This window comes from Sciurus vulgaris (assembly GCF_902686455.1).
Source record: "Sciurus vulgaris genome assembly, chromosome: 6".
Lineage (NCBI taxonomy): Eukaryota > Metazoa > Chordata > Mammalia > Rodentia > Sciuridae > Sciurus > Sciurus vulgaris.
The window spans coordinates 66,117,999-66,138,920 of record NC_136466.1 but is presented as its reverse complement, the minus strand read 5'-3'; the positions used below and the strand labels follow the sequence as shown (position 1 = coordinate 66,138,920).

Here is a 20,922-nt window from a genome sequence, read left to right as displayed (position 1 = left end):
TGACACACGGACAATGGCTCACCGATGCTGAGCTTTTGGCAATCAAACACACTGCGACCTTACCGAGAGCTGGCGAGGACATGCAAATGGTCCAGGATTTATGTAGGCTGTACAGTGCCTGGCCTAATTTCCCTAACTGCTAAACACTAAGCAAATTATCAGCCTCCTTCGTGTCTCCTCTAGGGCTGGTTATGGCCTCCTTAAATTGATGGATTCTAATCGGGCCCACTTACAGGCTCACATGCAGGGTGCTATCAGGTAAAATATTTTCTTCATTTTAAACTCTGTCCAATACTTAGAACTGTATGTTTTCCTAGGTGGAAAGACATGGAAAACTACAAAGGCAGAATTGTACAAGTCAGAGGTATCCTTAAATTATTTAAGAATTGAGATACAAGAAAGTTGAATGCCTTTCTAAATAATAGATTCAAAGTGAGTGTATAGGGCAAAGGCAGGGTATGCACTCTGTGGAAAAAGCCAGTAATACTTTGCTGCTGCAGTGTAACACATTTTACCATCTGGAAAATAAAAGAAAGTTCATTTTCATTGACATATTAGCTTTCTTTCCACTAAGGATGTGACAGTCTTTTAATCCACGATAGGGAAGTGATGGAAGCTGCCGTTTTCCCTACATACAGCGCAGCAATTTAATTTGCAAGCTAATCAGCAGGAGCCGAGTTAAGTTCTAAATCACACACAGAATCTCTTGCAGGTTGAAACAACCATCTGAGGCATTTTTAAACATGTGGATCATAATGCTTTCCTCTTACTTCCTAATAATTGCAAAAAAGACTCTTGTCACAAGTCCCTCTATGGTTGAAGCCAAGCGATTAAAATTTTCCACTCACCTTTTTTCCAACAAAGAATCACCAAAGTGCTTAAGGACTTCAAAGAGAGAAAACAATTTGCTATCATGAAGATTTCATGATCAACAATATTATTTCACAGAAATACACAAAAAGATTTACACAAGGCACTAAGAACATTATACTATCAGAAATTACTTATCTCTGACAGTGAATTAGGAAACTGACACTATTAACTTCCTTACTATCAGACTAAATATTTACAAACTTTCCCCTTCTAATCATTTTTACCTGAGTCATTTCTAACCATGGACAGACTGAAAACAATATCACTTCATGAAAAATGCCAAGAATGTCTTTACAATATTAGTAGAACATTTCTACATCCCTTAAGAGCCCTTCACAGAAGAGACAGACAAAAATAGAAACAGGGACGGCGTATCTCCAGCGAGATCTGCCAAAAGTGGGGTGGATAGGAAAGGGCTTTCCTCCTCCAAAGAGCAATGAAGTAGGAGTAGGAAGTTCCAGCGCTCCTCCTCATCAGAAAATGGTGTCTCCCTCCACAACTGTTAAAAGCTACTTAGTGTTACATTTACTGTGACTAAATTTTGTAAAGAATTTACCTTTCTTAAAATTTCTGGAATCACATTCTGGCAGATTGCAATCCTCTTTCTATAGATAATTCCCGTTGATTCATCTAGAAAAGAAAATTTCATAAGAGTAAAAAACAATAAATAAAGGCATTCTGTTCATCTACAACTACAAAAAAAAATTTTTTAATTAAGTAAGAAAAAATATTCTTGACAAATCTTTTAAAGTCAACCTCAATTTTCTACATGTAGAATTCCTAGAGAAAATGTTTAACTCAAAACTCAGTTTCCTTCACCACTCTTCTGGGCCAAATCACAGATATTCCTTATCTATGATCAGGGACTGAGAGTAAAACAACTCATATGCCAAAGTCAAGGATAAAAGAATCACAAACTGTGTGTTACTCTGGATTATCAATGTCAGTGACCAGGGCCCAAAGAGAACGTTTCCCATTAAGATGGAGAATCTAAACTGCACAGGATGGCACACGCCTATAATCCCAGTGACTTAGAAGCCTAAGACAGGAATATCGCCAGTTCAAAGCCAGCCTCAGAACTCAGTGAGGCCCTATCTCAAAATTAAAAGGAGCTGGAGATGTGGCTCAGTGGTTACAAGCCCTTGGGTTCCAAAAAAAAAAAAAAGAAAGAAAGATGGAGAATCTAGTTCTGTCAGCTTCTGTACCACACTCTGAAGCACCAATTTATATAAGTCATATTCTTTGTTCATAGAGGAATTGATCCTCTGTGAGCAGAATCATGGTTTTGTAGAAAAGTTTCCAAAATAGTGCTAGGTATGTAAAAAACACACTAAATGTGAGTTAAACCAACAGGAGACAGAGGCAAAGAAAGAGACAAACTTTGAAGTGCTGTTATTTGCTCTGAGAATTACTAGGACTCAGCTACGTTAAAATCCTGACCCCAGCTGCAAACATCTGACTGCCCAGAATTATTGTAAAACCATCTGCCTGTCGGCATTCCCTCTGGCCATCTCATCCTTACACTTTAAAAGGACGAGCCACTCCCAGAGGTGAAGATGCCCTTGACAATGACAGACATTATAATCAACACTCCCATGCCTCTTTAGAATATGAACATTGTTTTCTCAATGTTGACCTTCACAACAATCTGAAAATCAGATTATTTTCTGAGCTGGGTGCTCAGATGAAGAAACTGAGTCTCCCAAAAGTTAAGCCACGAAGGTAGTAACAAATCAGGACTGGGAGTCAGATGTGTCTGATGCCAGATAACAACTTCCTCCCACACTGAATGCAGGTATGTAAGAAGATGTTTTTTAAATATATTTATATCGTTATAGAAGTGCAGAAAATACCCTTACAAGCAAAAGATAGTTTTACATCTATCAAGCACAGAAGGAGCTCAGAGTCATGTAACCAAGAGGAGCACCTCATGGCTTCTAAAAAAGCCTGCAGAGCATGTTAGACAGCGGTCTGGGGGTCTCCAACGTTTGAGCGCTGATGAGGTACACTGTCACGGCTTCCCACGCTGCTCATTCCTCAAGTTCAAACAACAGTGACAACCCTTCCACTGAGGATGGGGACGACAAAGCACAGGAGAGATGCCTAAGCTCTAGCTCAGGAGTTAGAAAACATTTTCTGAAGAGTCACATGGTAAATAATTTGTTTTGTGGGCATTAAGGCCTCTCTCAAAAATACTCAGCTCTGCCATTACAGAAAGGAAGCAGCCAGGGTAAACAAATGGGTGTAGCTATATTCCAACAAAACTCTCAAAAACAGGCATCATGAGCCATCATTGGTCCACCCTGTCTCTAACCAGCACTGAAACACATTGTCAGGTACCTGTAAGACTCCATAAGGTAACCATTCTCTGGTCACATCTCATAACATGCTATTATTACAGTGTTTTGCCACCTACAAAATGATATATAAACTTAGGGTAAAGATACAGCCAGGAGACCTAGGGTAAATTATTTAACCTCTCTACACATCAACGTCTTCACTCACTAAATAAAGTAAGAGTGCCTGGCACATATTAAGTGCCCCAAAATATTACCTGTTATAAGATGTAGCTCAATTTTTTTTCGTTCTTGTACCAGTGATTGAACCCAGAGGCACTTAACCAGTGAGCCACATCCCCAGCCCTTTTTTGTATTTTATTTAGAAAAAGAGGCTTGGTGAGTTGCTTAGGGCCTCACTCAGTTGCTGAGGCTGGCTTTGAACTCTCGATCCTCCTGCCTCAGCCTCCCTAGCCACTGTGATTACAAGTGTGCACCACAGTGCCCGGCTTGCAGCTCAGTGTTACCATTAAAAGTAACAAGAGAATTGTTTAAGACAAAATAGGACACACACATATGTACACATGCATCTTTCCCAAGTCAGCAATGACAATCCCTGACAATCATCAATGACATGTGGGTACACTCAAAGAACTTACCTATTTTTTCCTCCACGATTTTTACAGAGATGACATTTTTATCCATGGGGTTTGGATACTAAATGAAAAACACATAAAGAAGAATTACAATTCATCTTTTACCAAAGTGAATTAGTTAGTAGTAAACACAGCTATTTGCAGGATCCATAAATATTTGCCAAACAACCACTCAGTAAAGGTCAATTTTAAATCAAGGATCTTAATTTCATCATCAGGACTGAATAAGTGAGAAGACTGGACTTGTATGAAATCCAGGGAAGATTTAGTTCTAACCTACCCCTGGGCAGATGTGGTGTGTGGGGGTGGGGATATGAGGTTAAACTAATTAACAAATATAATACTACCAATACTGAGCCAAACTAACATAAATCAATAGTGCTCTTCATGCCAGGCACTGTCTAATGCTTTAATTGCATGATCCTGAGTAAATCCAACAGCTGCTCTCTTATGAATGGGTTATATATCGTTATCCCCATTTTTCAGAAATGGATACTGAATAAAGATTGGATTGGTTAGAGTCACCCAGCTGGCCCCTGCTAGAGCAAGGAAATTAAATCAGGCCTGTCTGATACAAAAAGAATTCCTTCACTCCCATCCTAACCATTGCCTGGTGGCTGGATTAACATCTCAGGATAATGATCACAGACATACAGAATGCCAGGGAAATAGTAGGTGCTCTATAAATATTTAATTTGCTGATTTAATTCTCTTGAAAGAATTTGGATGTAATAAGGTTGATACTAGCTACCATTTCGTCCTTGGCAATTTACATACCTTATCTCAGTTAATTCTCAAAAACCATTCCATGAAGTAAGTGTTATTTTTTTTTTCCATTTCATATATGAGAAATAAGGCTTGGTTAATAAATAATTTGCTCAAAAGAGTTCATGAGTAATGTATTGGGGTAATGTAATTTACCCCTAGATATTCTCTCTCTGCCTCCAAAGCCAGCCCTCTTAACCTACCATGAAATTACCTCACCAGTTACTTGAGCCCCACCGTTTCCATTACTCAGATGTGAAGAGAGAGATGGAGGGTGCAGAAGTGACTCCCTCCAAGTCATAAATCAGGTGGCTGCTGACTAGAGCCTGCTGAGCCCCTGGGCCTACCCCTCCCCAGGTTTCCTGCCTCTCATGTGATCAAATCTAAAAAGGAAATAAGCGGGAAGTCTTCTCCAGGGCACTAGAAGATTCTGGGCAAGAGGTAAGAGCAACAGGACAGCTGAGGGGTGAGAGCAGAGGGGCCCGTCACTTGAAGGACTGGAACTTGAAGTGCCCCAAATCCTGAAAAATGGAACAGGAAATTGTGAGCGTGGGTCTCCCCCACTCAGCAGCAGTTGCAGGCACCACGGTGTGTACCCGCACCTGTGCCTGCACACCTGTCTCTGTCTCTAAGAGTCTGTCCAACCAACTGATTTTCAGGGAGAAGGGTTTGTCACTTTCACACATGCTTAAAGATATCTGTGGCCCCAGAAAGACCCTAGCTTAGAACATGGGTTCTATGAGGTGTCTGTTTCAGTTACTCCCATTTTTCTACCGACCAGCACAGTGTCCGGCATGTGATAAGCACCCAATAACTATTTGCTGAGTGAGTGGGTGATCTGGAACACAGACCTCAATGACAAGCCTTCCCTTAGTTGGAAACTAGTCTGTGAAGGGGGTAGTGTCTCACTCTTTCCACCGCCTCAACAGGACCCGACCTTCCACATGGGCAAATGTCACTCACGCCTCCATTCTGGCAATGGCAATCTTGGTAACTGGTGAAAAACATGGTTTGTTAGCTGTTTTGTTTGTTTTGTGGTACTGGAAGTCAAATCCAGAGCCTTCCATATGCTTTACCAATGAGCTACATTCCTAGGCCAAAAAACATGATTTTTATAAACTGCTTTAAAAAGTTCATTCATTCATTTTACCCCTAAAAAGAAGTGCTCAAAATTACAACACCTGGTTTTCTGAAGTTTAGCCCTTCAGTAACACATGTCCACCACAGAGTCGGGTTTGGAAAATCTACTTCTCAGCATGAGATACCTTCACTTAACACAGGGCTCTTGAAGCAAGGCAGAATCTGAGACCCCCAAGGCCCAGAAAGCATGTGTGCCTGTGTGCAAATTATAACTTGTACACTAACGTAACTAAGATTGTGTCCTATACTACCACGTTCTGGTTTGCTCATTATATACCCACTAATAAATCCTGATTGAATATCATGTTATAAATACAGAATATGTTCTTAAGAGACTACTAAATTACAAAAGAATTTAGAAATGTAATCACCACAGAAGTACAGTGATAAAAGTTTTCAAATTCTTCACTGAGTTGTCAGTGAAATTCCCAAAGTTTGTAAACTCAAATACTTGGCACTTTTACATAAGCTTAATACTTGCTTATTAGTACAAAGGTGTTGATTTAAATAATAGTGAAAATGCTCTATTTTTTCTTCATCTCGGTTTTTTTTTTTTTATTTTGGGGTTTTTTTGGGTTTTTTTGAGAACATACCATGTCAGACACTGTTCCAGGCACTCAGGATATAGTGTCTGGCTATAAAATTGTATGTAGCCTCTTACAGAATTTACATGTTAATTGGGAAAACAAATAATAAATAAATACATCAGTTCTGCTCAGAGGAAAATAAATCAGACTGAGGGATGATAAGCAAATGAAAAGCCATGGAAGGGGGCACTGTAAAATACTTAAGGATGGCTCATTAGACAATGTTTGTAAATAACAAAAGTAAAATGGAAACCTAAGCTGAACACAGCCACCATGAACTGTTCACTCTAGGAACTAATCATTTACAAGATTTAAGTTATTTTCCTATGCAACTACTTTTGGCGTTGTATAGGCATGAGCCTCAAATTTCTATACAAGAATGGTAAAAGAAATTAGGGGTTTATGTGCAATAGCTAAATACCATTACACCACGACATGAATGGCACATATTCTAACTTTTTTTTTTAATTGAATAAGTAGTGAACTGAGGCTCCTCCTACCTGGCATTACTTGAAATGATCTGATGCCATCTTGTGGTGACTTGAATATTCATGTTTTAATTCATGAAAATTTACCTAAAGTCCAGTAATAAGGGTTTGAGAGAAGGAAAGCTGCTCTGGGAAGATTACCAGTAGGAATCAGCCTGGGAAGGCAATAAACAGATAGCCAGGTTATTCTGAACACCTTTTCAAGCACAATGTGACGTGGAATTCATCCAGCCAGATCAGGATCCAACCAAAAATTCACAAAGTTTCTACTGTATTCACGTAGGATGCTCTGAATTAGAGACAGCCATGTACATGATCTCACTTAGTCCCCTCCCCAGTCCCAAAAAAATCCTCTTAACCAGTATTAAGATATGAAGTCTTTCTGTCACAAACCTAATGGTGTGAAGCTGCCAGATAAGCAGGGCCTCACTGGGAGTCTCCCTTCCCCATTCCACACTGGAATCTCTCCTAAAAGCAAAGTGGTCTGACCACCTAGATTTCTGCCAAATGCCCTTGTCTTCCTTGAACTTGGTTCAGCACATCACATTCTGCCCTGTGCATAAGAATTTCCCACAATGCTGCATACATACACCATACATACATATTTTATGGTTGATTTGAGAGATTTTTCAAGGTGCAATTGACTTAATTTTGATTTTATTTATTATTTTTATTTTCTTCACAAAGTAAGATAACTCCTTTCCCTTTGCCAAGATATCATTCTATTCAAAAATCATCATACATAGTATATGTAACAGTCTAACAAATGCAAAATGTAGATTTTCCTAGGTTGCCATATCCTCCTGCTTTTATTTATTTCTTACCTATTAAAAGGTCAGAGGCCAAAAACTAAATGATGAAGGGAGAGGAGTATACATTAAAACCAAAGCAATTGGAAAAACTAAGAGGACAAAAATAATGAGTTCATTTATTATAGAAATAATATTCAATACAATTGTGGATGGAGCTTACGAAGAAATGGCATTTAACTTTCTTATTTCCTAAGGGAAAAATTCATCATTCAAAAAACCTACTCACAAAAGCAAGGACTTCTTAAAATATCAACTTTCCAAAAAGCTCAGAAGTCAATGCCTGCCTTTTGTAATATTCCCCAAAAGTGTCAATGACCTCAAAAGGAGTCATTATGTACCAACTTTCAAATGGGAGTTTAAGGCAGCAGGTGAACTAACAGATCTCTGATTAGTCTTGTGAAGGCCATGAGGACCGAAAATAAGTCTGCATATTAGCATATACATATTTGCTTTATAAGCTTTAAGGGAATCTGCTACCCAGGCTGTTTCCAAATATGTATATGCAAAGGAATAAAATGCTGAAAAGAGATTTGGTGTTTAGCCACAGAAAGAAACCACCATGAGCTGTGCCAAATCCCTTTTGTGAACTCCTTGGAAATGCTCTGTCTTGGAAGAAAAGCAAAGTTGATTTTACATGAAGATCAAATGAGTCATTGATTAAATAAAACCTGAACGATCAAGGACTAAACATGTAAGTCAACAGATATGTTGAGTAGCTGTTCATTGGTCTTTCATACCGTCTGATGACGAAGCAGAAAGAACAAAGGACAGGAGCCCAGTCATGCAGACCACGATGCTGCCCTTGGTGAAACCATGGTGGTAAACCCCAGGCGCTTTTCGAAGGTCCTGCCCTGCACAAACTACAATTCTAGACAAAAGCCAGCCAACATCACAGCATTCTCTCTCTTTTAAAAATATTCCAATATTCAGCAAATGGCATAGTGAAGTTTTTTGAAAAGATAGTTTATAATTGAAATACAGAGGAAAATTCTGTTATCTCAACTTTAAATGACTGTGTAAACCAAGGGGTGCTTTACTATTGCACTATATCTCCAGTCCTTTTAATTTTTTTATTTTGAGACAGGGTCTAAGCTGCCCAGACTGGCCCCAAACACGATCTTCCTGCCTCCATTAGGAGCTGGGATTACAGTCAAGGGACACCATGCCCAGCTAACCCAAAGTTTTTAAACCTATAATCAAAAGGCTAGGGGGTGTGTCTCAGTGGTAGAACACTTTCTTAGCATGTGCAAGACCCTGGGTTCCACTCCCAGTAAAGTAAAAAAAAAAAAAAAAAAAAAGATACAAAGTCACACAATAATTGCCTGGCACTCTTCAAAAGCACATGATCTAGAAAGGCAAATAAAAACTAAGGTACAGCCCACCCACCACCAATGACACTAAGACATGACAATTAAATGCAATGTGGGATCCTGGACTAGATCCTAGACTAGAACAGTAGCCTAGTGAACAACTGAAAAAATTTGGATAGGTCTCTAAATTTGTTAATAGCACTGTAGCAATGTTAACATCCTGGTTTTAAAATTAGGAGCTGGGAGTGTAGTTCAGTGACAGAACATCTGCTTAGCATGCACAAGACCATGGATGGGTTCAATCCCTAGCACCAAAACAATAAAAAAATAAAAATTTTGCTGTGGTTTACGGAAGGTTAGAAAGGGAATTCTTTGGTTTTGCAATGTTTTTTTCAAATTATTTCTACACAAGAAGTTTAAAAATAAAACTAAAATTTTTAAAACACACAATGTTGAAAAACAGAATGAGTTTTAGCACCCAAGAGACCCAAGTTGGAAGTGCATTCGTGAGAGTCTTGGGCAAATGTCTTTGATCTGCCTTAGTTTCTTCATCGTAAAACAAAAATAAATGCCTATCTCAAAGAGTTGTTACAGGAATTAAAGGAAAGAAGCTCCTATAAAGTCTGACACCAGCACCAGGCAGGTACTCAACGAACACAGTTGGCTGTGGAACTAAGGAATGAATCAAGACATTGGTTTTCACCTTGCAACCTACTGCAGGGCAGCTTTAGGTTTATTGCTAGCATCTATCTGCAATCCAAAAACATTTAAATGATTAAAAAATTATTAAAACATAATGGTTCCAACTTTTCTAGACCATTGAAACTTCACTAATACATCCTTTACCAATTCAGAATTTGTAGAAGATACGATATTAGCTCCCTGGCTCTTCCTCTGCACTCAAATTAGGGAAAGCACTGTATTGGTGAAAAAAGTACTAAAGGGAACATTTACTCCTTAAAAAAAGGTAACAAACTGTTTACAGGTACTTTAAAAGCTCTCATAGGCTTAAATTCAAATATGAACTTTGACCTTTCACTATAAGTCTGCAGTATGTCCCTGAGAAAGCATTTGTCACAAAACTGAGTATATTTCTCTGTCTCCCTTGACAATGAGCTCCTTGAGATTAAGGTCATGTTTTTATCTATCTTCTCCTCTCCCAGGGTCAAAACAATGTACAGACTTAGAATGAATGCCAAATAATAAACATAGTGAATGCATAACTATTAATACTTGGATAATTAAAAATCTGTCACACACCAAGCCACAGTTTCTATAGATAAGTTTCAAACCACAAAAATTATTACTTAAATAGTATTTTAAAGATAATTTAACAAAAAAAAGTAATTTATCATTCAAATATACACCTTAGGGACGGGGGTATAGCTCAGTTGGTAGAGTTCTTGCCTCGCAAGCACAAGGTCCTGGGTTCAATCCCCAGCAATGCTAAAAAAAGAAAAAAAATTCCTTACGTTTCAAAAGTACACCTTTATTCATGCTTACTCTGCCCTTTATTACTCCAAGTTAGTGAAGATTTCTACAGACTACTTCTCTCAGTTTTTCATTTTCAGCTTCATGGAAGGAACCTAATAAATTATTACCATCATCATCATTTATGAAGAACATTAAAAGCACTACTATGGGCTTGAGATAGTTACTATCACTCCTATTTTGTTTTGTTGTTGTTTGCAGTGCTGTGGATTGAGCCCAGGTGTGTTTACCACTGAGCTACATCCCTACCCCTTTTTATTTTGAGACAGGGTGGCACTAAATTGCCAGGTTGGTCTTGAACTTCTGATGCTCCCGCCTCAGCCAGTTGCTAAGATGATAAGGGTACGCAGCTGGGCACAGTCTGTTACTCTTGTTTTGCAGGTGGGGAAACTGAGGCATAGAAAAACAAATGGGCTTGTCTGTACTCGTATGGCTGGTAGCTCTCCAAACTGTCAAGTCCCTGCCCCTCCCATTTGTGCCCTTCCCTTTCAAGTCAGTCTTTACTCTTCCAGGAGAATTGAGGATAGGAAGAGAGAAGTGAAGAACGATCATTACAGATGTGAAAAAAGATAAACAGCCATTATGTTATGTTAGGCTCTATGGTTTACCAGATCATTTATTTTGAAAATGCAGCTTGCCCTAAATATTTCTGGAGCCCTTGCGGAAGAGATGTTCCACACATGTAAGTGTCAGATTTGCAAGAGAGAAAAGATAAGATCAGAAATGGAAACATTATTAATTACCCAATCATCTTTCTACTCTAAATGGAAATAGCCATTCATAAATCCCCTTTATGAGCTTAGGAGTAAACACTCATGCCATTTCATTCAGCACATTAGGCTCCCAGCTAGAATAAATAACACCCAAGGTCATGTATTGAAGCAGAGAAATTATTTTAATCTGTCTGTTTTACTACAGTATTCAAGGTAAAGACATGTTTCTGTCTTTACCTTTCTGTCATGTTCCTTTTGGGGTATGGATACATGTAAAGCAAATGACAAAAATCCCTGCCCCTGGTAGTTTACACTCTTACAGTGAGTCTTTTGCCTACAGTACACAGTCCACCTGAAGGACTCTCTAATAAGAAAATCATTGACCTGTCTGGCCTCCTGTAGATATAAACAAGAAACAAGAAAATCCATTCAATACAACAACTCTCTAAGTCCTTTTTTAATGACTTTAAATTCCGGGCAGATGAAATATAAGAAGTTTCCTTTCTTACAGCTCAAAAAAGGTAAGCCCATTCAAAAGGCCTGTATGTTCTTCCAGAGCAGTCTGCTCTTCCACACTGCTACGTTCATCTATACAATGTGTTCTTTTTGTCAATGATTTTAAGTAAAAGGAATGAAACAGCTGTAAGCTTTGAGAGCTAGAAAGCTAAGAGTCATGCAAAGAAAGAAACCAAAACACACTGTCAAGAGTATTGACACCCCAGTTCATGGAAAGTACAGTTTAACATCTGATGAATAAACCATTGTGGGTTTCATAGCATTCCTCCACCAAGAGTTCATTGAGAAACACTATGTTCCATGAACAAAGGGTATTGCATTATTTGTTTTCAAAGTGCCGCTTATCTTTAAGATCCTGCAGCTAAAATTTTGCCTGTAGTATCCAATAGGCAGGTGTAAGAAGAGCAAACATTCTTCAGGTCTTAAAAATAGTAATGTATTATAACTTGGAAGGCAAGTTCTAACATACCAAAAGTCATAGATCAGTAGATTCTATTTAAAATAGAACTTCCTCAGTTCTAAAGCGGCTTCAAGCATACCATTGTGCAAAATCAGACTAAACGTTTACCAGAGATCCTCATATGATTGTCCCTTCTGCCAAATACTTTCCTTTGGTGGGGCAGGGGGAATACACACACACACACACACACACACACACACACACACACATATGTATATGCTGAAAGAAAAAAGCATACTTTGCCAAAAAGACAATGCTTACTATTTTAGACTTATAAAAAAGCATATGCATGTAAAACTGTTACACTTTTAATCCTCACAACAACCCTGGGAGGTAGGTAGGGTAGAGGGCATTACCATTTGACAAATGAGAAAACAGGGCTGTTTTATACAAGTTGTACATGCTGCTTAATGTACAAGGGCTCCCAGTCAAGGAGGCCAGTGACCACAGGGCTGGATCCACCTAGAGGAAGAAGGATGCTTTTCTAATTTGCATAAATATCTCCACTTACTTTCCACAAGCCCCATATTCTAGAAGCTCACAGAGAAGACCCTAAATGATGCCTTTCCTATTTTGCACAAGGTCAAAGTAAAGTGCGACTCATCTTTCAAAGCACTGTGAAAACTGTTTCCCATAGCTACCCATCCCTCCAATGAATGGACAATGACTAGAAGCCAGATCTACTCACTTCCAGTTCATAACTCCAAACAATATAAGTTGAACATTCTCAACACAAACTGATTTATTGACACCACATAAATATTCACATAGCTCTTTCCAGGCAGCCTCTGAAGAACTGTACCTTCCCAAATGTCCTCTTTGGTTCTTATTCACCACGCAGGCACTTTGCTAAGCATCTTATAAGCAGCATAGCAGATCCTAACTGAATGCAGTCACAATATTAACTTCGGCTATACCACATGGCACACAAAAACCCACAGAATCAAGAGAATTAAAAGCCTATCAGAGACAAGCATGGTGGTGCACACTTGTAATCCCAGAAACTCACGAGGTTAAAGCAGGAGGATCACAAGTTCCAGGCCAATCTCAGCAACTTAACAAGACCCTGTCTCAAAATAAACAGGACTGGGGATGTAGCTCAGTGGTAGAGTGCTAACCGAGCATGCAAGGCCCTGGGTTCCATTCCCTGCACCACAAAGAAAAGAAAAGAAAAAAAAAAAACTATCATAAGTTTAAGCCACTAACTTTTGGAGTGATTTGTTATACAGCAGTGAATAACTAAAACACTCCATGTTCTCACTCCAACACACATCAAAGCTGTACCTTTACGTCAAGGATAACAAATAGGTCCACCCAGTTGAGCAGATCCTAAAAGGAGACTATGCAAAAGGAGACTAGGATCAGACAAAGAACACAAAAAAGTTGATTTTGAAACAGTTTATTCACTTAGTACTCCAGAAAGTCCAGAATGTGCAAGTCAGCAGCACATGCCAGTTAGGGGTATGAGATTTGGAGGCAGGTGTGCTGGAAATCCTGGCCATCCTGCCTGCTGGCTGCAGAAACTTGAGAAAGTTGCTTAAACTTTCCTGAACCTCAGTTTCTCCATTCTGTGAAGTGGAAGTCAGCTATAACAACTTCCTGAGGCTGCTGGGAGGAGTAAAGATGACAATATATGGAAAATGCACACACACACACAGACACACACGCATAAGCGCACATAGCTTGCCTAGGAAACTCCTCTATGCCTCATTTCACAAGTGCCACCTCCTCAGGGAAGCCTCCCTAAAGACCACCTCTGGGACTTCAGCCAGCCCCCTGCGATACTCGGTCACAGCACCATGTATTTTCCTTGGGTTATCACCACCTGGCGTTGTTAATGGCAGTCTCACCTACTACATAACATCGGCTTCCTGAGAAGCTAGCCTGCCTGTGGTTCTCCTTTGGTTTCCTAGGACCTGGCAGAGCCGGCACACAGAAGTATCGAAAACACCTGTGCAACGAAAGAAAAACATTTACCTGAGTACTCTATGAATGAGAGTGTGGGACTGTGCTACGTGCTTCTGCAGGAGTGAGTTCTGTCCAGAAAAAGCTTAGTCTAATTGGGGAATGAGACACCAACAGAATCTGAGCCAGCAGATGGTCAGTGTTTCTTGAGTTCTGAGGAGGCAGAGATAACCTGTTCATAATGACAATCAGACAAGTTTTGCAAAGGGGTGGCAGTGCTTCAGTTTGGACCTTGAAAGTTCCCCAGAGGCCCATATGTTAGGTTTGGTTCTCAAGGTAGCTCTAGTGGGAGATGGTGGAGTTTTGGAAGGTGGGGCCTTGTGGAAGTACCTTAGGTCATTGGGCTATGCCCTTGAAGGGGATTATGGGACCTCAGCCCTCTCCTCACTCTCTTCTTTGCTCCCTGGCTCAGATATAGTTTTGTTCCACCATGTCCTCCTGCCAGGATGTGCTGACTTATCACAAGCCCAAGCAACCGGGTCAACTGATCATGAACAGGAACCTCCAAAACCATGAGCCACAACAAACCTTTTCTCTTTACAAGTTATTAATCCCAGGTATTTCATTATTTAGATGGAAAGCTGGCTAACACAAGTGTTCTAAAATGCTCGTCTTAACAAAAAGTAGATGGCTTTTTGACTATTTTTTTTTAGCCTAGATGCCTAGCCTAAGGCAAAGTCTACACGAGATCCATAATTTATTCTCTCATTCATTTATTTATCAGATTTTTGCTAAATATCTAATAAGTGCTGGGCACTATACTGGAATTAATGAACAATATCAACAAGCTGATATTCCCTCTAAAAAAGGCCTCAGAAGTAACACCATGTTAACCAACATTCTAACCCTCAATAACCTGGACCCCCAACTATGTCACCTGTTAACAAGCCTTATCACTTAAAAAGATGACCTTCCTCTCCCCCAGCATTGCCCCAAGCTTTGCTTCCAGGTTGCACATAGATTTCACTACCCAGGGCTACTGCCCAAGGCAAATTGCAATTTTTGAAAATCTTGCTTAAGAATCTGAAAGTGACAGGAACTAAAAAGATCTTCAGGCACAGACACCCCCATCTTGCAGATACTAAGTCCTGGGGAGAAGAACTCTGGCCAAGGTCACCGGAGAACTAACTAAAGGTAGAATCAGTCTGCAGTCCACTCCAAGGCTGGGGTGCTTTCAGTTTTTCAAAGAAATTTCCCATGTTCCTGTTAACACCAGTCAACAGTCCTAGGAACAGCCCTTGGGATGAAAGAGGGCCAGAGATATTTTTGAATAGGGTTCACAATTGCAATAGTACAAACAGTAATATTTTGGAGCCCTTATGAATAAACAGTCGCTATGATAAACACTTCACATTAATAATCTCGTTTGGATTCTCACAACAACCATATGCGCTGAAACCATTTTACATTTTCCCCATTTTACAGATTACAAAACCATGGCTCAGAGAGGGTAAGTGATAAGCTCAAAACCCCACAGGTGTTAAAAGAGAAAGCGTTGAGGTAGTAGAATGATAATGCTGAGTAAGGACAATGGCTTCAACAGCCTCCAACAGCCTTTAAGGGGTTAGTGATGAACTAGAAAGATCCACAAGTCAGTCGATCAAGTGACGCTCTGCCCAAAGCTGCTCCCTTCAGCTGGGCGGGCTGTGGACGTGATGCCCTGCACGGCGCCTCTTCTCTCATCCTAGCCGGGGAGTCTTCGAGGAAATTCGCCCCCTCCCTCTCCCCGCACGTCCCCGAAGCAACACTGGCGCGCGAGAGGTGGTTCGGCCGTGGGTCGGATTTGCGCGGGGACAGAGGACCTAGGAGGGAGCGCAACAGGCAGCCCGCAGCAGGGACGGCGCGGGAGAACGCGAGCCCCGGCCGGGCCAGAGGGGGCTGGTACCTTTCGGAGGAAGCTGGCGACCACCTGCTCGAAGGGGTACTTGTACACCTGGTGCACGTCCACCGTGACCCCCATCCCCGTCACGGACCACGCCTCCGCGAGCGCAGAGCCGCGGGAGCGCTGCCGGGGCCCCAGGCGCCCACGCCCAGGCGGCCAGGGGCGTGGACTTTCCTCTGCTTTTTCAAACTTTGCAAACTTTATTGTCCATTCGGAGAAACAGACACTAGGTCGCGCCCATGTCCCCTTCCGCCAGCGCCCTATGTAGGTGGCAGGCGGCGGGGGCGCGCTGGGGAACCGAGAGCCACGGGAGCGCGCCCGGGGCTCCCGGGCTGCGCGGTATCTGCCCGGCGGCGCCAGGCGGTCCCGGCCCCTCCCAGGCCCCGCGAGCCACCACACCACACCACACCCTGGAAACCTTGGACTTTGGGATTGTGCTTTTATGTCATCACCGCCTGAAGTCGCAGAACAAACCTAAACCGCTGTTGACAACACTTAAAAAATGAGAAGAAGAAGAAATACTAAACTACCCTCCCTTAAACTTTAAGGGTGATCCTATAACCCTCCTCCTGGATGTTGCTGAGTCTGGTGGACAAAGGCCAGCAATTGCATTGCTCGCACGACAGACCGGCCAGCTGCCTGAGGCATGGGTTTGGCTTCTGGTGCTGTAAAATTGCCCAAATCTCCCAGGAGTGTCTAGGAAATAACCTGGCTTGTGTATCCAACACTGTCGGGAAGTTCCTTTGCTCACTAAAGGCGAAACACCCTGGAGCAAGGAGTAAAAAGGTATGAAAAGATTTTTTACCCCAAGGAACAGATGTTACTAGAATAAGCAAGCTGATCCATTTATTCAGTAAGTTCTTCAACATATTTCTGAGCACCTACTATGTGCCAACCATTGTAATCGACACCGCATTCAGCGGTGACTTAAATACAATTCCTGCTACCGTGGGGAATGAATAAGTCAGATGATTTAACACGCAGTCAACAAGGTAGAAAAATAAAGAGGATGATGGTTACAGGGCAGAGGACATGATTTGTGCTGGGTTGAACACGGAAGGCCTCTGAGGTGGTAACTTCTACATTTGCCCCTGCCATGGTTATTCGTATTAGTCGGACGAAACCCTAGCCTTGAGGAAGTTTCCTCATAATGCTCACCCAGGCAAAAGAAAAAAGCTGCAGGAAGCTATATACCCGCTGGGACAGGCCTCTTTAAATTCATAATCACTAACCTCAAGGGGCCTCTTCATGTCCTAGACCAGTGCTCTACTAAGACTCTGAATCTTTCTGATCTGCTTACTCTCCTGTGCTACTCCCACCTCAGACCTCCTACCTCCTTTTCCCACCTTAGGTTCCGGTGGTTACCGCTTTCTTTTTCGCTTAGTAAGTAGGAAACATTTCCTCACTAACTTGTCCAAATGCCCTGCTTTCCCTCTTATTCCCGTAGGTGAACTGTAGACAGTCTCTCAACTTGTCCACCATATCCAGGGGGAGGCTGAGGGATGCTTCACCAACAGCTCTCCTTTGAAATTCAAGCCAAGCCCGGAGTGGTGGCACATGCTAGAATCCCAGCAGCTCCGGAGGATCAAAGTTCAAGGCCAGCCTCTGCACAACTTGGTGAGACTGTGTCTAAATAAATAAATAAATAAAAATAGGTTTAGGGAGGTAGTTTGTTGGGAGATCACTTGCTTAACATGTCCTAGGTTCAATCCCAGTAGTGAAAAAAAAAAAAAGGCCTGATTTCTGAGGATTACCAATTATTGTGCATAAATACTCCTATCATGTCACCAACATGATGCCTCTGTGGGAAAGAGAAGTGCATAGTGCACCATTATATAGTATTTCCACCATCCACATATGATAGACACAAAGAAACACAAGAATGCAGATAATGGGAAAATATAGTAGCATAATTAGGAAGGAATGAGTTTTTAAATATTATTAATTATAAATTTATATAATTTAATATGTAATTATAGCTTGTAGGAGTTTAGAGTATTGTTGGGCTCAGAATAATTCAACTTTATGGCACTTTTTGACATACTGAGTTTTTTTTTTATGTTTTTATTGTTGTTGTTGTTTTGTTTTTGTTTTTGCTTTTGGTACTGGGGATTTAAGCCAGAGGCACTTTACTACTGAACTACATCCCTAGTCTTTTTCACTTTGTAAGACAGGGTCTCATTAATTTGCTGAGGCTAACTTCAAACTTGTGATTCTCCTATCTCCCAAGTCACAGGAATGTTAGGTGTGCACCACCATGCCCAGCCATACTGAGAGATTTATTGGTTTATGTATTTATTTAGGTACTAGAGATTGAACCCAAGGACTCTTCATCACTTAGTCACATCCCCAGCTCTTTGTAATTTTTCATTTTGAGAAGTGTCTTGCTAAGTTTCTAGGGCCTCACTAAATTGTAGAGCCTGGCCTCAAACTTGTAATCCTCCTGCCTCAGCCCAGAGACACTGGGATTACAGGCACGCACCACCACACAAGGCCTGAGCAATTTAACCTAAAGAAATTTAAAAGGTCTTAAAAGCAGGTTCAGAATCAAGGTCCCTCTAATCTTGTCTTGCTTCTTTTCCCACAAGGGCAAGGAGAGACTTTCTGCAAAGTTCCCTTATCTGCCTAAAGTTTGGACACACCAAAGAAGAAATGATCTGTGAACTTTCATTATGTATACTCACAGAGCAGGAAGAAAGATTGAAGTCTGTAAGTCTTTCAGCACACCTGGATAGACTTTTTTTTTTCTTTTTTTGTAGTGCTGGGTTGAACAGACTTGTCACACAGTGTCTTCTATTTCAGCCCCAATTTAATATTCCAAAGAATATTCACAATCCATTGGCTGTACTGTGGGCCCAGGGGACCTTGACCCAAGCCATTATATGTTTCTCCTAACCCATTGATATCATTTACTGTTCTCCTAAAAACTGATTTACCATTCCCCCCCTCTCCCATGGAAAAGTTGTACATAAACTTCTTAAAACATATTGAACTAGCAAGTAATCACACTTTGGCAATTTCCCTTTTTGCACTTAATAAATCTGTAAGCCTTTCCTCCCTTTAATCTTCCTGTTGTCCTCTCATTTTGGCAGACCTTCAGAAGACAGGGGAATTCCTCTTCTAGCCTACAGAATCTTACAGCTGCCCCTGTTACCAGAAAGTAGCTGAGAGTCAAGCCCAGGGCCATTGTCTCCACTCCACTCTGACCACCAATTTCTTCCAGAATGTGTCCTTGGGCATCTGCTCACCAACTTCTGATCAAGTGACCACAAAAGGCCAAGGTTGTGTCCTGAAAGGTTAGGGAACCCAGAACTTGTTGGCACTACTAGGAGCTGGTTGGCTGAATGACTTGTCTAAGAACAGATGCCACCTGTCCATTCCAAGGACATCAGGGCACTCTAAAGGAGAAATACTTGCCAGGCTTAACAGCAAAGGCCTGTGGCTTTGAATCAAAGTCAGTTTGTTCAATGGTAATCTTACTTGCTGTGCATATCTCCCGAGGGAGAGGAAAGGATTATGGAACCAGTTACCTTTACAATTGGGTGACTTAATGGGTCAGGGACTCTAGTTGAGAAATTTGCTGGCCAACTTTAGAAGCTCATGACCATATTTGGTCTTCAAGATACAAAATATTTTGAAAGAAATATTTTGAAAGAAATTTCATAAGATACCAAATATCTTTTGTATCAAAAAAAGTGAGGCACAGTGATCTGAACACAGTAGACATCCAATACATTTTAGAATGAATGAATGATTCTCATAAGTCCTGGGAGATTGAGTGGACAGGGAGCATCGGTCCTGACTCTTGCCTTGCCCTTTCCTCTTTATGCTTTTCTCACTTTCCTGGTGAGTCAGTTCCCTCTTCTGACCATCCTAACCATCTATCATAGATTCTTTCTATCCAGTCTTATAAAAATCTGCTTGTATATGAAAACTTTCCACTAGACTGTGAGATTCTCAAGAATGGGATCCCGAAACAGTGCATTAGTCACTCTGATCTAACCAGTACTTAATACCTGGCACATAGTACACAGTAAATACCCTTATGCATGTATTTAGCATAGGTAATGACCTCAAACAAGATCCTTCCTGCCTCCGTGCCCGAGTTTCTCTAAACTCCCTTCTAGCAACCTGAGGTTTCAGACTTTGGCTAAATACTCAGGCCAGGGCAATAACAGGGATATACTTACTGGAACCAGGGCACAACATAGGAATTCACAGGGAGAACAAAGCAAAATCTGCAAATTTCAATGAGGATGAGTAAGGCTTATGGCATCCTTGAACCTGACTTCTCTTTCCCCACTAAAGGAAGAAATTGATAATAGACTTTTTTTTTTACTTTCGTGCATTATATTATTGTTTCATAACTATCTGATAGCAACAGTGCTTAGGTACAATGTATTATCTTAAAGTAAACATTGTATATTTGTTTATTTGTTCTTTTTAGCTATACATGACAGTAGAATGTATTTTGGCAAATTATACATATATAGAGAATATTATTCTAATGAGGATCCTATTAGTGTGTGGTTGTAGACAATGTGGAGCTGCCCTGGTATTCAAATGCAAGGCTAGGAAAATTATGTCCTTGAATCTGCTGTCCTTCCTATTCCCCTCCACCCTCCTTCCCTTCGTTCCCCTTTGTCTAATCCTGTGGACTTCTATTCTTCCCCTTCCCACCCTCCCTTATTTTGGATTAGCATCACATATCAGAGATAACATTCAGCCTTTGATTTTTGGGGATTGACTTATTTCACTTAGCATGATACTCTCCAGTTCCATCCATTTACCAGCAAATGCCATAATTTCATTCTTCTTAATGGATGAGTAATATCCATTGTGTATATATATATATATATATATATATATATACAACATTTTGTTTATCCATTTACCTGTTGAAGGACACCTAGGTTGTTTCCATAGCTTGGCTATTGTGAGTTGAGCTGCTATAAACATTGATGTGGCTGCATCACTGTAGTATGCTG

General features: G+C 40.8%; 1 protein-coding gene across 4 annotated transcripts in view; it reads right to left on the bottom strand.

Moving 5' to 3' along the window:
* Window positions 1-16,145, bottom strand: part of PRELID2 (PRELI domain containing 2) — an 86,560-nt gene extending 70,415 nt beyond the window's left edge. For 2 of the 4 annotated variants that reach the window (XM_079145482.1, XM_079145481.1), the window contains exons 1-4: window positions 15,938-16,145; window positions 3,809-3,866; window positions 1,430-1,503; window positions 845-885 (exon numbers count right to left, since the gene is read on the bottom strand). In XM_079145482.1, coding sequence (XP_079001608.1) covers window positions 845-885; window positions 1,430-1,503; window positions 3,809-3,866; window positions 15,938-16,012 — 248 coding nt within the window. In that variant the 5' untranslated portion in view covers window positions 16,013-16,145. The remainder of the gene's footprint in view (window positions 1-844; window positions 886-1,429; window positions 1,504-3,808; window positions 3,867-15,937) is intronic. The other 2 variants (XM_079145479.1, XM_079145480.1) reach the window with 2 other exon arrangements.
* Between the last annotated feature and the right edge of the window lie 4,777 nt (window positions 16,146-20,922).